The 16,171-nt window shown below is 54.4% G+C and overlaps 1 protein-coding gene and 1 pseudogene across 1 annotated transcript in view; both read left to right on the top strand.

Annotated features, from left to right (window-relative positions):
• ZAN (zonadhesin) overlaps positions 1-16,171 on the top strand; it is a 40,351-nt gene that overhangs the window by 9,452 nt on the left and 14,728 nt on the right. The window contains 21 exon segments of the mRNA XM_062180121.1: positions 306-730; positions 956-1,139; positions 1,727-1,911; positions 6,315-6,456; positions 6,637-6,753; positions 7,151-7,275; positions 7,464-7,609; positions 8,081-8,224; positions 8,402-8,509; positions 8,612-8,781; positions 9,232-9,434; positions 11,205-11,346; positions 11,657-11,685; positions 11,687-11,707; positions 11,709-11,869; positions 11,871-11,907; positions 12,140-12,320; positions 13,205-13,316; positions 13,697-13,788; positions 15,058-15,189; positions 15,192-15,233. Coding sequence (XP_062036105.1) covers positions 306-730; positions 956-1,139; positions 1,727-1,911; positions 6,315-6,456; positions 6,637-6,753; positions 7,151-7,275; positions 7,464-7,609; positions 8,081-8,224; positions 8,402-8,509; positions 8,612-8,781; positions 9,232-9,434; positions 11,205-11,346; positions 11,657-11,685; positions 11,687-11,707; positions 11,709-11,869; positions 11,871-11,907; positions 12,140-12,320; positions 13,205-13,316; positions 13,697-13,788; positions 15,058-15,189; positions 15,192-15,233 — 2,898 coding nt within the window.
• LOC133751029 (U6 snRNA-associated Sm-like protein LSm5) lies at positions 2,268-2,539 on the top strand (annotated as a pseudogene).

Here is a 16,171-nt window from a genome sequence, read left to right as displayed (position 1 = left end):
TTCTACTGCTTTCCCAGACCTTAGCAGAGAGTGGGATCAGAAGAGGAGCAGCCGAGACTAGAACCAGTGCCCATATAGGATGCTGGCGTTGCAGGTGGCAACCTAACCTGCTTTGCCACAATGCTGGCTTCTCTGCCATGTATTAAGAGTAGTGTCTGTTGAGGGTTAAGTAAGTGAATGTTGGAGATTGGGAGTAGGAGAGGTGTGAGTCAGTTGCCCCTGTGAGCCCACCCACTCCCATCAGATATGGGGGGAAATGTGGCATTGTGATCCTGACTAAACTAATTTTCTCTTTTTCTTTGTAGTGCCTGTGCCACCAGTGATTCCTATCAAAATTTCAGAACAGCCCACAGCCCCTGCTGAAGGGACCACCAAGCCCCCTGAAGGGACCATCGAGCTCCCTGAAGAGACCATCGAGCTCCCTGAAGAGACCACCGAGCCCCCTGAAGAAACCACTGAGCCCCCTGAAGGGACCATCGAGCCTCCTGAAGAGACTACCAAGCCCCCTAAGGAACCCACCATCTCCACTGAAGAGACCACCATCCCCACAGAACCATCCACCATCCCCACAGAAAAGCCCACCGTCCCCACAGAACCACCCACCGTCCCCACAGAACCACCCACCATCCCCACAGAAAAGCCCACCGTCCCCACAGAAGAGACCAGCATCCCCACAGAACCACCCACTGTCTCCACGGAAAAGCCCACTGTTGCCACAGAACCACCCACTGTCCCCACAGAAAAGCCCACTGTCCCCACAGAAGAGACCAGCATCCCCACAGAACCACCCACTGTCTCCACGGAAAAGCCCACTGTCCCCACAGAAGAGACCAGCATCCCCACAGAACCACCCACTGTCCCCACAGAAAAGCCCACTGTCCCCACAGAAGAGACCAGCATCCCCACAGAACCACCCACTGTCCCCACAGAAAAGCCCACTGTCCCCACAGAAGAGACCAGCATCCCCACAGAACCACCCACTGTCCCCACAGAAAAGCCCACTGTCCCCACTGAAGAGACCACACCCCCTACAACAGCTCGCTCCACCCTCACATCCCTTGAACCAACCACACACACCCCAAGCACCTCTCTAACCAGTACGACCCTGAGCACCACCACCACTCCCAGTCCCACCACAGGTAAGAGGTGGGTGCTGCGTTGGCCAAAGAGCCACACGTGAGAGACAGTAACTAGGAGAGTCAGGGAAAGGGAAGCTTCTGGAAGAAAACCTGTGTTCCTAGCATCGAGATGAGCAGCCATGGTGACATTAGACAGCAAGAGTGGGTGGGTGTTGTTAGGAGTCTTGTGTTTATTGAGCTCTGTTACCCAATAGGTTCAAATATGTTCTCAGGGTTGTGCGACCATTCTCACTTTCTAATTCCAGATATTTCTATCACCCTCAAAAGATACCCCACGTTCACTCGCAGTCACTCCCCATTCTCCCTGCATCCCAGCCTCTGGTGACCGCTAACCTCTCTACAGCCACAGATTGACCTGTCCTGGACATTTTGTGGAAGTGTAGCATGTCCCATGTAGGCCTTTGGGCTGGCTCTCTGACAGCTCTCTTCATGGCTCACGCCTGCTGCCGTGTGCATCAGATCTTTCTCTGAGTAACATGGGCCTCGTTCTTAGAGAAGAATTTGAGTTTGGGAGTAGAGGAGAGACAGGAGGCCTCCATGAGGAAAGCTGTGGGGGAGTCTTGATGCAGGCTGTGTCTCCTCTGCAGTGAGCTGCCCTGCGAATGCCCACTATGAGTCCTGTGCCTGCCCTGCATCCTGCGAGCATCCCAAGGCCAGCTGCGAGCCACCCTGTCAGCCAGGCTGCGTCTGTGATCCCGGGCTCGTGTTTAGCAACAACAGCTGCATCAAAGCCTCTTCCTGCCATTGCTTGTACAATAACAACTACTACAAGGTAGGACCACCAGGACGTCTGGGTTCTGCTCAGCCTGTTCCCCAGGGGAGGTGACTCTGGATCTGTGGCACTGTCCCAAAGGGTCAGCTCAAAGCCGTGGTCACACCATGGGAGAGTCAGTCATTCTGCCCGTGGTGCTGACCCTTCCTGCTCCTACCCTAAGTCTCGCTCCACCAGGATGCTAGGATGGGCCCAAAAGCCGTGAGTCACTGCAACATCCTGTGCTGAGTCCTTCTTCCAGTACTGCTAGCTCTGTCATTCTCTCCCACCAAAGGAATTTGCACATTCCGATAGGCTAGAAAGAGAGAAGTTGTCCATACTAATGTTGATGGACACAGGCCACTTCCGTTGCAGCCATGGCAGCTACTGCTGCTCCTAACCTGTCGCAGCTGCTGCCTTAGAGCTTGTGGATGAATGTAGGGGGTCAGGAATTCACTTTGTGATGAAGAGCGATAGGGAAATTGCTAGTATGCTTCTGGGATTTGATAGCTGTGTCACTATGGTATTGGAAGATGTCACTGAGTTTGAAATGGCACTACAAGGAAGAAGGATCAGTTGAATCGGATTTTTCTTAAATGGAAATTGTGTAACATTGCTGGTGCCTGGAGGAGAAGGGCCTAAAGCATGAGTGGATTTCCTTGACTTACACTAGATGCTGCTTTTTTTTTTTTTTTTAAGATTTGCTTATTTATTCAAAAGGCAGTGTTATTTATATTGAGAGAGCTTCCATCTGCTGGTTCACTCCCTAAATGGCCACAATGGCCTGGGCTGGGCCAGGCTGAATCCAGGAGCCTGGAACTTCATCTGGGTCTCCCACATGGGTGAGTAGGGGCACAAGCATTGGACCATCTTCTGCTGCTTTTGCAGGTGCATTACCCAGGGGGCTGAATTGAAGTAGAGCAACTGGGACTCAAACGAGCACTTGTGTGGGATGCTAGCATTGTAGGTGGTGGCTTAACCCCCAAGCCACAGTGCCAGCTCCCAGAATTTTTGCTTTATTTTTAATGTTTAGATCTTATGAAGCTAAGTTCTCTGTGAAAGAGAAATGCTTTGAAGATACATTGCATGCCCATTTTTGTAAGTTGATTGTGATGGTTTTGGAAAAAGAAAAGAGGTTTTTTGAAGGCTAAAAAAAAGACAATTTTTTGGTTTAAAAAAAAAGTTACTGTCCTTGCCTCCCTTAATTGAAAGTCTCCTGGGGAAATTGCACAGAGCTGAGGCTATGAAGGAAGGACACAGGCTCTGGGTCAGCACCATCTGTGACAGTGGTGGAGCAAGCACGCATGTCATTGTGCCTTCACAACAGCTGGGTTTAAAAACTAGCATAAGGCCAGCACTGTGGCATCGTGGGTAAAGCTGCCACCTGTGGCGCCAACATCCCATCTGGGTGCCAGTTAAGACCCAGCTGCACCACTTCTGATCTAGCTCCCTGCTAGTGCACCTGGGAAGGCAGCTGAGGGTGGCCCAAGTGTTTGGGCTCCACTGTGTGGTAGACCCGGAAGAAGCTTATAGCTCCTGGCTTTGGATCAGGCCAGCTCTGGCTGTTGTAGCCTTTCAGGGAGTGAACCAGTGGATGGAAGATCTTTGTCTCTCCTCTAACTCTGCCTTTCAAATAAATAAATAAATCTTAAAAAAAAAAACACAAAGAAACAAGTTAAATTACAGTCACACATCACTGAAACGATGTCTGATGAGGCAAGCTATGTAAATGACCGTGGTCCCATGCGATTATATTGGCTGGTGGCATCACAGCTATCTTACTCACAGGAGGACTAAACTCACTCACCAATGCCTCTCCTGGAACTTACATGTCATTAAAGGAAGCACCACGTGACTGCTCCCCAGTTGTTCCTGGAATCTGTGAGGTGTGGTTCCAGGATCCTCCTTTGGATGCTCAAGTCCCTTATTTAAATGATAAAAAGGTCTTCCATCTGCTGGTTTACTCCCCAAATGGCTACAACCCCCGGGGCTGGGCCAGGCTAAAGCCAGGAGCCCAGAACTCTCTGGGTCTCCCATGTGGGTGTCAGGGGCCCAAGTATTCAGGCCCATCTGCTGCTGCTTTCCAAGGCTCACCAGCATGGAGCTGGGACAGAAACAGAGCAGCCAGTACTTGAACCTGGCTTTCTGATATTGGAGGCCAGCATTGCAGGTGGTGGCTGAGCCTCATGTGCTGGCCCCAGGAGAAAAGCAACAAGTGCAGGTTCAGTACAGAAAGTGATTTTTTCCGTAAGTATTCTCCATCCATAGTTGAACTTGCAAATGCTGACCCTTTGGATAGAGAGGGCTGGTCGTATGTAATCTCCGCTATCATTTCAGTGTATAATCAAAGAATTACTATGAGAGTGTTTGCATTATTGCTTTTCTCTCCACCCTATGTCTTCAAATTCCATTGCGCACCTTATGCTGACAGCATCAGTCAGCCTGGACTGGCCACACTTCCCAGAGCCACATGTGGCTGCTGGCCATCTAACATCAGGCAGGACTGAACTTGAATCCTGAGCCCAAGCCTCATTTGCTGGGTGACCTCGGGCAAGTGTGTTTGCCTCTTTAAGTCTATTTCTGTGTCTATGCCCAGTAAGACTTCCTGCCTTATATAAGATTGGTGTAAGGATGAAATTATATCCTGCACCATACAAATTACTTAATACATGTTAATTGTTCCTAATAGTGACTTAGGAGAAATATCACAGGCAACCTATTAATTAAAGGTGCATTAAACTATTCATAAGAGCCCTGTGTCTCTTTCCAGCTCCAGGGGTTCTTTGCACTGGTGTCAGGGTTCCTACTGTCTCTACTGGGACCATTTCCTCCCCAAATCCCCTTTAACCAGTGTCTGTGGTCTCCCGGAGTCAGGGTCAGGATTAGCTTCAGCCACAGCCTGGGTGGAAAGAAGCATCACAACCATGAGCGTCGAGGATCTCTTTTATCTGCCTGGAGAGGTGTAGATTAACTTACTGTGAACTCATGGATGTGCTCAGCAAACCTGTAGTTAGTACGTTCTGCTTGCCTGGCATTGGGTCCCTGGAGTCACCATGGTTAGGGCATGGTCCTCGCCCTCTTAGGTTTTCAGATTCAGAGTGACACACTGGGCCTCTCCTGACTCTGTCATTCAGCAAGTATTTATTGAATGAGAGCTCTCTGCTGTGACATGTTGGGGCCAAGCAGGTGAGTAAAGACAGACATGGTCCCTCACCAGGGGTACTTGCAGTCAATCACAAAAATAAACATGACACAGTTAGGACAAGGATGGGAGTTTGGTGCAGTGGTTAAGATGCTGCTTGGGAAACCCATACCCATATCTGAGTGCCTGGGTTCAAGCCCCAGCTCCGCTTCTGATTCCAGCTTCCTGCTAGTGTGCACCCTGGGAGGCAGCAGATGATGGCTGAAGCTGCTGAATCCCTGCCACACACATGGGAGACCTGACTGAGACCTGACCCAGCTTCAGCAAGGCCCAGTCCCGGCTGTTATGAGCATTTGGGTGGTAAACTAGCCATGGAAGATCTCGCTCTCTCAAACAAAGAAATCACTTTAAAATAAGCAATGACAAGGAGAGGAAAATGTTAGATCACATTGTATATGTGTATTGAAATATCACTGTACCCTAAAAGTGGGTTCAATGACTGCATTAATACAAAGTTTAAAAAATAAGTAGAGGTCCCGGCACCATGGCTCACTTGACTAATCCTCTACTTGCGGTGCTGGCATCCCATATGGGCACCAGGTTCTAGTCCCAGCTGCTCCTCTTCCAGTCCAGCTCTCTGCTGTGGCCTGGGAGTGCAGTGGAGGATGGCCCAAGTGCTTGGGCCCCTGCACCCGCATGGGAGACCAGGAAGAAGCACCTGGCTCCTGGCTTTGGATTGGCACAGCGCCAGCTGTAGCAGCCATTTGGGGGATGAACCAATGGAAGGAAGACCTCCCTCCCTCCCTCCCTCCCTCCCTCCCTCCCTCTCTCTCTCTCTCTCTCTCTCTCTCTCTCTCTCTCTCTCCCTCTCTCTCTCTCTCTCTCTAATTCTACCTGTCAAATAAATAAATAAATCTTAAAAAAAATAGAAAGGTGTGCTAAACTTGATTTGATCATCACACATTGAACACGTTTATGGTACTAATACCCCATAAATACATAAGATTAAATAAGTGCCACCATGGTGAGTCCCAGGAAGGAAGCCATGCAGTCCCGAGGGTGACCTAGCCAGCGAGGCCTGTGAAGATCACCCTTGCACTGAACTCTACTGGCTCCGTGGGAGTGATTTAGGGAGGGGAGGGAAGAGCATTCTGGGATGAGACAGCAGCGCGCATCCATGTCCTGGGTGAGTGGGAAGAGGAAGTATGAGCAAAGTCACAGAGGAGAAGGGAGAAGGGCCCCAGAAGCCATGGGGTTGTGACTCCAGATCCCTTGCTCCCAGCCTGAGGCAGAGTGGTTCAGCCCCAACTGCACGGAACTTTGCTACTGCTGGCCGGGAGGTCGGATTGAGTGCCAGATCTCACAGTGCAAAACACACACCAGATGCCAGCTGAAGAATGGCCAGTACGAATGCCAGCCCTATGGTGAGAGCCTCCCACGTGCGAGCCCTAGCAACAAGCCAGTACCAAGCTAGTGTGACCCTGAACCCCTAACCCTTCTTGGAGAAGAGTAGGTGGGGAGCCATCAGGGGCACACTGGGGTGTGGGTCCTAGCCTGGTGGGCCGGTGGAGGCAGTATCCAATGTACCCTTCCATTCTCGGCAGGTAAGGCCACCTGCTTTGTCTACGGAGACCCTCACTATGTCACCTTTGATGGGAGACACTTCGGCTTCATGGGCAAATGTACCTACATCGTGGCAGAACCCTGCGGCAAGTCAACAGGTAACAAGGTCCCAGAGATGCCCAGCACCACCAAGGTCAGGGTTGGGGTCCCAGCTGCTGGGCAGGGGCACCTGGGTGGCAGAACATGGCTGGAAGAAGCTATGGGAGAGAGGCCCATGAGAGCTAGGTCTTACTGTGGGTTGAGATGTCCACTCCAGAAGCAGGGATTTCAAGGGCTTGCTGTCACTGGAAAAGGGAAGGCCACACAAGGCAGCTAGATCCGGGGCAGTTACAGGATGCTCTGGAAGAGGGTGACACGCCCTGCTCCCACCCAGGGCCTCCTGACCTGCAGGGCCCCCGCCTCTGAGGCCTTGATTGCCACAGTGCCAGTCTCGGGGCACTGCCCATGGCGGGTGCTCAGAAATGCTGGGCTCTCTTCCTCCCTGTCCCCACCCAGAATCCTTCTTCAGGGTGACGGCAAAGAATGAGGAACGCGGACAGGAGGGCATGTCCTGCCTGAGCAGGGTTGACGTGACCCTGGCCAAGACTGTGGTCACCTTGCTCAAGGGCAGACGCACGCTGGTGAGCACTGGCCCAGCCCGCCCTGCCAGGGCCTGCAGCCCATGAGCCTCTAAGAGACCTAAAATGAGGCAGTGGTGGGGGCGGCCACACCGCTGTAGGTGGAGGAGGTTGTTGGGATGCTGCGGAGCTGGGAACCTTGGGGTCGTCCTTGACGCTGTGTCTCCTCTTCCCTTGGCCCCGCTTTCCAGGTCGGGGGTCAGCAAGTCACCCTCCCAGCAATGCCTGCTAAAGGCATCTTCCTGGGTCCGAGCGGACGGTTTGTGGAGCTGCAGACAGATTTTGGTTTGCGGGTCAGGTGGGACGGCGACCAGCAGCTGCTTGTGACTGTGCCCAGGTGAGGGGGCACCCAGCCAGGCAGCTGCCACTTCTCCCTGCTTGCCCAGGACATGCCCTTCTTCCCAGCCCAGCACAAATGCACAGTCATTCATGTCTCTCTAGATGGGGAGGAGGCCCCTAGCTCAAGGGGCGGACCTCCTGGTGGGGGTGAAGACAGAGGCAGTGGCTTGGGGCAAGTGGTGGCTGCAGGATGCACTCGCACGCTGTGGGAACGTGCTAGGAGTCGCCAGTGGGCTCTGGAGACGCCAAAGGGTGGCCGCATGGCCTCCCTCTGGAGGGAACGTGGAATTCCCATGCAGACCAGCACCTGCAAGAAGACTACGCTGTCCAGCGTTTGTTGCTGCTAGACAGTGGGCTGAGGGCTCTGTCTCCTGTTGTAGTACCCATGTTGGCTGTGTGCGTGTCTCAGGCCTCCTGCCTCCTCCTGCACCCACTCCCGTTCACAGCTCCCCTGTCTTGGTCCCCACAGTACCTACTTCCAAAAGCTGTGTGGCTTGTGTGGAAACTACGACGGCAACAGCAACAACGACAACCTGAAGGCAGACGGCCAGCCTGCTCAGAGCGAGGAGGAGCTGGGCAACAGCTGGCAGTCGGCCCAGGATGAGGACAAGGAGTGAGGGCCCCCCAGGCCCGTGCCGGCCGCCCCTTTCTCTTTGACACCCGGAAGCTTCCTGGTCCTCAGTCCTTTTGGGCCTGAAGTTCTCTGTCCTCCTCTGGGGGTGGCCCCTGTGTTGCTAGCCTGAACAGGAAGGAGGCGTGGCCCTGAGGGGACTTGTTTGGCCTCTTCCAGGTGCCAGAAGAACCAGGCAAACCCCCCGTCCTGTGACACAGCCCTGCAAACAAAGATGTCCGGACCCCAGTTCTGTGGCCAGCTTGTGGACTCTCGTGGAGTGTTTGAGTAGGAGGGCGAGCAGGGCCCCCTGAGCACTGGGGACCTCCCGGCGTGGGGCGGGGGATAGCCTCTGTCCCCTATCCCTCTGACCGTGGCCTCGGTCCTCAGGACATGCCTGCTCCACCTGAAGGCCTCGTCCTTCTTTGACAACTGTGTGTTTGACACGTGCAACTTCCAGGGCCTGCAGCTGATGCTGTGCGCCCACATGTCGGCCATGACCGCCGCCTGCCAGGACGCTGGCTATGCTGTGAAGCCGTGGAGGGAGCCCCAGTTCTGTCGTGAGTGGTGCCCTGAGGCAGGGGAGAGGATGTGGGCCCCCTCCTCCAGAGGCAGGTGAGGGCTGCCCAGGCTGGGGCACACGTGCAGCAGGCACGGGCCTCACTGAAGACAGCTGCTGTTTGTTAACCTGGACGGGCTTCTGGGCCACCCGAGGCCACGTGGGGCATGCGTATAATGCAGACCGGCAGGCGAGGCCTCCTGGCCGCCTCACAGGCCCAGGGCTGGCCCGGGTTGCTGAAGAAGCTGCTTCAGAGCTGAGGTAGCCCCTGGGTCAGCCTGCCCCTGCCTGCCTGCCTGCCCGGGGTGGGTCTCTGCAGCGGTGTCCCGTGGAGCCCAGCTTCTGGAAGCCGCTTGCTCTGCTGGAGGTTGAGCTGGGCCTCCAGCCGGGTCTGTGCGCATGCGCCCCTGTTTGGCGGCTGCTGCCTCAGGCACCCTCTTCTGCTCCACAGCCCTGGCCTGCCCGCCCAACAGCAGATACTCCCTGTGCACCTCGCCATGCCCCAAAACCTGCCACACGGGGTATGTGGGCATGTCCTGCCCAGAACAGTGCCTGGAAGGCTGCGAATGCAACCCTGGCTTCATCCTCAGCGGCCTGGAGTGCGTGCCCACGGCCCAGTGTGGGTGTCTCGACCCCTCGAGGGGCTACTTCAAGGTGAGCAGTGCCTGGGCCACAAAGGACAAAGTCCTTTCCCCAAGCCAGTGGCAGCCTGGGCCGGGGTGAAAGGCAGTGGGGTTTGGGGCTGGGATCTAACTCCCTTTCTGTGGCCTCAGCTTGGGCTGTTTTCTCGCAGATTGGGTTGGGGTCGTAGCTCAGCACTGCCTTGCAGAGTAAGACCCCGTTCTGTCTCCTCTTTATCTTCCTTTTTTTTTTTTTAAAGATATTATTTATGTATTGAAACTCTCATAAGGGGGAGACAAAGATCTGATTCACTCCTAAGGTGGCCTCAACAGCCAGCACTGGGCCAGGTGGAAGCCAGAAGCCTGGAACTATTTCCAGGTTTCTCACATGAGTGGTAGGGGCCCAAACACTTGGGCCTTCTGCTGCCTTCCCCAGGCCATTAGCAGGGAGCTGGATCAGAAGTGGAGCAGCTGTACCTGAGCTTCTGCCCATCTGGGATGCTGGCGCTGCAGGCAGTGGCTTTTTCTGCTACACCACAGTGCGAGGGCCCCCTCCTGGTCTTCCGGCTGCCTCCCTTACCTGTTTCTTTGCAGAATCAATTTGCTCATACTTACCACTCCCGGAGGCCTGAGTGTTTCTGTGCCCCACCTGTGCTCTTCCCAGCATGGTTCTCTTGCTTGGTGACCCTGTCCCTGCTGAGGACCCAGCCCTTCCTTGGCCCCTATTATCAGTCTTCCCAGTGTCACTGGAGCCAGAACCTGTCTGTGGTAGTGTTTTCTTCCTGTGTTGCCCAGCCCTCACCTGAGGCCTGGGAATGACACTAGGTCCAGGAAAGCCCCCCCCCCGCCCCCAGCTCTGTGAGGCAGGGCTGCTGGATGCTGGTGCCTTGCCCCGGCCTCTTTTTTTTTCTTTTCCTCCTAGTCCCTTTCTTGCACCTTACCCTGCCCTCCATCCACCTCTGCCCACTGGACTGCTTTACCTCACTGGATGCCTGGTAGAAATGCCCTGGCAGCCTTCCTGATGACAGTCTTAGAAAGTGTCTCTTGACTGTCTTGCAACAAAGCCTGTCCCATGTATCCGTGTGTGGGTACTGTGGCTGGGTGCCCTGAGTGTCTCATTTGAGTGCATGTCCAGGTGGAGCTTTATTCACTTGATAGATTTATTTATTTTGTAAGTATTTAAAAAGAGAAGTGGAGGATGGGAGAGAGAGTAAGAGTACATCCATCTGCTGGTTCACTCCTCAAATGGCCACAACAACCGGAGCTAAGACAGGTGGAAGCCAGGAGCCAGGAAATTCTTCTGGGATGCCCATGTAGGTGCAGGAGCCCAAGTACTTGGGTCATCTTCCACTGCTCTCCCAGACACATTAGCTGGGAGACAAATAGGAGATGGAATAGCCAGAGCACAAATTGGCCCATACGGGATGTCAGGCTGGTGTGGCCACTTAACCTAAGCCACAACGCCTGTCCTGATTAGTTTATTTTATCTATCTGTGAGCTTTATCTTTACTGTTTATGGTTCCCAATTCCCACTGGATTGCAATTCAGTTAGGACCGATACATTGTCAGTCAAGTTCATTACTGAATCCCTTAGACCAGCATGATACAGAGAGAGAAATAATCTGTAGGAATACTTTGAACAATGAGTGGTGGGTGATAACCAGGGAACCAATGCTGGGCTTCTCAGCTGAGCACAGAGCCTGTGGAACTCAGGAAGCCTCCCCCATGAGTGGACCAGTGGTCCCAGTCCCCATGGGCTCTTGTGTTAGACCTGGAAGAAACTGTTCCTCCTTCCTCCTGCCAGGTAGGGGAGCAGTGGTTCAAGTCAGACTGCAAACAGCTCTGTGTCTGTGAAGGCAGCAACCAGATTCGCTGCCAGCCCTGGAAGTGTGGGCCCCAGGAGGTCTGCAGCCAGCAGAGTGGCATCTATGGCTGCCACTCACAAGGTGAGCGGTCAGGGTGGGAAGGGGGGGAGCTGAGCCAGAGTCCTGGGCATCCTCAAGCAAGACGATGGCCCTGGCCAAAGCATCTTTCCCTGGGAGCCGGGGCTGTGAGATAGTGGACCGGGGCCCGGGAAGCACCCTCAGGACTTGGAGAGACCAGGGGGGCAGGGTAGTCTGAAAATCTGACATCCCACAGGGCAACCCCACACTTGCCAGAGGAATATGGCCTCTGGGGGTGGGCTGCAGGTCCCATCCCAACGCGGACTTGCCAAGAGGCCCCATGAGGCTCCAAGCCCCGTTGTCTCCTCTGCAGGAAGTGCCACCTGCAGTGCCTCGGGGGACCCCCCACTACCTGACCTTCGATTGGAGCCCTGCACCACTTCATGGGCACCTGCAACTACGTCCTGACCCAGCCTTGCAGGCACAGGCCCCAGGAGAACTCCTTTGTCGTGAGTGCCACCAACGAGATCCGCGGGTGGCAACTTGGAGGTCTCCTACGTCAGAGCTGTCCACGTGCAGGTCTTCAACCTCAAAATCTCGCTTGTCAAAGGCCACAAGGTCGTGGTGCGTGCCTCCCCACCCCCACCCCCACCGCCCACCGTCGGGCCCCCTCAGCAGGTGGCCTGCCCAGTCCCTCTTTGCTCCTTGCCTGCCCTTGTGTCCACCTGTCTGGCTGCTCAGAGCCCTGGTGGTACCCTGCAGCCCCTCCTCCTGAGACCCCTTCCTCCTGCCACACCCGTGTTGTCTTTGTCCTGTGTTGCTGACTCCCCTGACCGTGTCCTCCTGGCCTCTGCAGCTGAACGGCCGTCGGGTAGCCTTACCCGTGTGGCCCTCCCGGGGCCAGGTGACCGTTAGGCCCAGTGGCAACTTCATGCTCCTCTACACTAACTTTGGGCTTCGTGTCCGCTATGACGGGAACCACCTGGTAGAAGTGACGGTGCCCTCCTCCTATGCCGGCCAGCTCTGCGGGCTGTGTGGTGAGTTCCCCAGCACCCTTGGGCAAGGCGGGACAAGGGACAGGTGCCGTGGCCTGGTCGTGGCCACCACACATCTCTCGTGGGTGTCGTAGGTGCCTGCCACCTGATGCCAGGTATACCCTGTCTTCCTGCACCTAGCTGTGTTGTGCCTCACAGATACTGTGTTTTTACAGTTGAAGGTTTGGACAGTGCTGTGCAGACCAGGTCTAATTCCCCAGCGGCTTTGATGGATGTTAGCATTGTATAGCTGGAAGGTGTTTCTTCTTTAATTTTTTTTTAAGGTTTATTTTTATTTATTTGAAAGACAGAGTTACACAGAGAGAGGAGAGGCAGAGAGAGAGAAAGGTCTTCCATCTGCTGGTTCACTTCCCAGATGGCTGCAACTGCCGGAGATGCGCCGATCTGAAGCCAGGAGCCAGGAGTTTCTTCTGGGTTCCCACAGGGGTGTAGAAGCCCAAGGACTTAGGCCATCTTCTGCTATCCCAGGCCATAGCAGAGAGCTGGATTGAAAGAGGAGCAGCCAGGACTAGAACCGGTGCCCATATGGGATGCTGGCACCACAGGTGGAGGATTAATCTGTGCCACAGTGCCGGCCCCTAAATAAAACTTTTAAAGATTTTATTTTGGCATAAAAACTTTTACATCAAAGTACTTCACTTTTAATTTATTTGCCATGAACTATAAAGTAAAAGTTCCCATGAACTTTGTGAGCCTTCTGATACTCTGTTGACAACACAAAGCAAGAGTGTAAATGTTAAGTGAGGCTAGAGATGAAGGAAAAGCAAGGCTTTGACTTGAAAGAGTAAAGAAGGGAGGGTAGGCTGCGGCCCCAGCTGGGTCTGTTGCTGGCCAAGATGGCCTCTCATGACGAATCCGAACTGCAGGCAACTACAACAATAACAGCTTGGATGACAACCTGCTTCGAGACAGGAAAACTGCAAGCAATTCCGTGCATCTGGGTGCTGCCTGGAAGCTGGAGGAGGGCTCTGAAACTGGGTAAGCAGTTGCTGGAGCAGCCAGGCAGGAGGAGCTAGACCTGCAGCATGGCCTCTGGGAGCAGCTGGGAGGGGTCGCCAAGTCCTCTGTGCCATCTCCTGACTTGCGGGAAGCCGACCAGATGTCTCCGCTTCCTCTCACTGAGGCTGCTGTTGGGAGCAAGTTGGTGTCGTACCACCCACACCCTAGCCTGCTGCTTTCCCCTGTGCCTGGGCGTCGTTTGGACAAGGTCCATAGGGTGGTCGCCCTGAGACCCGGCCTCTTTCCTCCCTGCCTAATCTCCTGGCCCTTGCTCCTGGGGGGCAGCCCTTCCTCAGTCCCTCGCCATGTTTGCTCTGTGCAGGGGCTCCTCAGTTTCTGGGCTTCCCTCTCCCCCACAGCTGCTTCCTCGAGGGCGGCAAACCCTCCAGCTGCCACGAGGACATGGGAGACACATGGAACAAGCACTGCGAGGTCCTCATGAACCCCCTGGGTAAGGCCCAGCACCATCTGCCTGTGGTCCACCCTGGGACAGAGACCGAGGAGCAAGGCCAGAGGCAGGGGAGGTCCCAGCGAAGGCAAGGGGAGCTGAGGGCCAGTGAGTCGCCTTTTTTTTTTTAAAAAAAGACTTACTTATTTGAAAGAGTTACACACAGAGAGAGAGAGGGAGAGGTCTTCCATCCAATGGTTCACTCCCCAGTTGGCCACAACAGCTGTAGCTGGCATCGATCCGGAGCCAGGAGCCTCGTCCAGGTCTCCCATGCAGGTGCAGGGCCCTAAGGACTTGAGCCATCTAATACTGCTTTCCCAGGCCATAGCAGAGAGCTGGATTGGAAGTGGAGCAGCCAGGACTTGAACTGGTACCTGTATGGGATGCTGGCGCTTCAGGCCAGGGTGTTAACCCACTGCACCACAGCGCCGGCCCTCAGGTCACCTTTTTAGCAGCTGTGACTGCACAGTCCTTTAAGGATGTGATTTATTGGTTTTTTTAAAAAGATTTATTTTATTCTATTTGAAAGACAGAGTTAGAGAGACAGAGAGACCTTCCATCACTGGTTCACTCCCCAGATGGCCACAACAGTTGGAGCCGAACCAATCTGAAGTGAGGAGCCAGGAGCTTTTTCCAGGTCTCCCATGTGGGTGGAGGGGCCCAAGGACTTGGGCCATCTTCTACTGCTTTCCCAAGCCACAGCAGAGAGCTGGGTTGGAAGAGAGCAGCCGTGACTAGAACCAGCGCCCATATGGGATGCCTGTACTTCAGGCCAGGGCCTAAAACCGCTGCGTCACAGTGCTGGCCCTGATTTATTGTTTTTTAATAAGTTATTTTCATTCATTTTGTTTGAAAGACTGAGACACAGAGAGAGAGAAATATTCCATCTGTTGGTTCACTGTCCAAATGCCTGCAATAGCCAGGGCTGAACCAGGCCAAGCAAGGAGCCAGGACTCCCATGTGGGTGGCAGGAGCCCAAGCACTGGGCCATCACCTGCTTGCTCCCCAGGTGCATTAGCAGGAGACTGGGCCAAACTCTGTCTCAGCATTGTGATCTGTGTGGATGGGACGTGGGTGTCCCATGCAGGGCCTAACCTGCTGCACTACACCACCTGCCCTAGGTCTGTCTGTGAATCTGAGGCAGGAGGTTCTCAGTGAACCCGGGTTTTGAACAAGTGGGTGTCAGATTAGACCAGAGAATTAGGCTGGCTGGTGGTGGCCCCTTCCTGGGCTGGTTGTGCTGTCTCACAGGTGCCTGATCTCCTCCTGTAGGGCCCTTCTCTCAGTGCCACAAGGTGGTGCCCCCGGAGGTCAGCTTCACCAGCTGCGTGCATGGCCAGTGTGGGACCAAGGGTGACAGCCTGACCCTGTGCCGCTCCCTGCAGGCCTACGCGTCCCTTTGTGCCCTGCCGGCCAGGCCCTGGCCTGGAGGAATAGCACCTTCTGCCGTGAGTACCCCAGGGCCTGCTCCTGCAGTCTGCAGTCCCCAGACCCCTGCCCCCTCTCTGCCCTGAATTCTGCTCCTGTGCTCTGCCCGGCCCGACCAGGCCCTGGCGGCGACCACAAGTCCCGTCCTCCACCCTCCCCTGCAGCCTCTGTGCAGCCCAGCCCTGGTCTCCACTTCTGCCTTGGAACCTCCTCCATCTGACTCTCACCGACTGAGAAAACTGCCTTTAGCTGATTTCTCCTTCCGCCTCCTCGTACCTTGGCCAACTGTTGTCTTTCTTCCTGTCTTCCCCAGAAACATTTTAGTTTCTTTTGTTTAAGGATTATTTATTGAAAAGTAGAGTTACAGAGAGAGAGGCAGAGAAAAAAAGATCTTCCATGTACAGGTTCACTCCCCAAATGGCCACAATGGCTGAGACCTGGGATGAGAAAGGAGAGAAAGCCAGGAGCCATTTACTCCATCAGAGTCAACCATAAGGATGGCACGGATCCAAGTACTTGGGCCATCAGTTAGCTTTCCCAGGCAAGTTAGCAGGAGACACATTGGAAATGGAGTAGCTGGGACTTGAACCAGCACTCTTGTGAGATGCTGTCAATACAGGTGGTGAATAACCCACTGTGCCATAGCATTGGCCTCAGAAACTCTTGTTTTTATTGTGACAGACACACGTAACAAGGAGATTGGCACTTGTTTCATTTTGAAGCATATGGCAGTCAGTGTGTTTGCACTGCCCTGCAGGCGTCACCTCCGGCCCCCCTCAGCAAACTGGAACTCTGCACCCATGCAGTGTTCACTTCCGGCCCCTGCACTGTAGCCCTGGGAGCCCGGACTCCAGTTAGTCCCTGTGTGAATGTGACTCCTCTAAAAACCTCATGGAAGTAGAATCGTGCAGGGTGCATCTTTCTGATTGGCTTATTTCATGCTGCATCATGATCTCAA

Source organism: Lepus europaeus, chromosome 21, assembly GCF_033115175.1.
Source record: "Lepus europaeus isolate LE1 chromosome 21, mLepTim1.pri, whole genome shotgun sequence".
Taxonomy (NCBI): Eukaryota; Metazoa; Chordata; class Mammalia; order Lagomorpha; family Leporidae; genus Lepus; species Lepus europaeus.
This window is presented reverse-complemented; position numbering and strand designations above follow the sequence as displayed.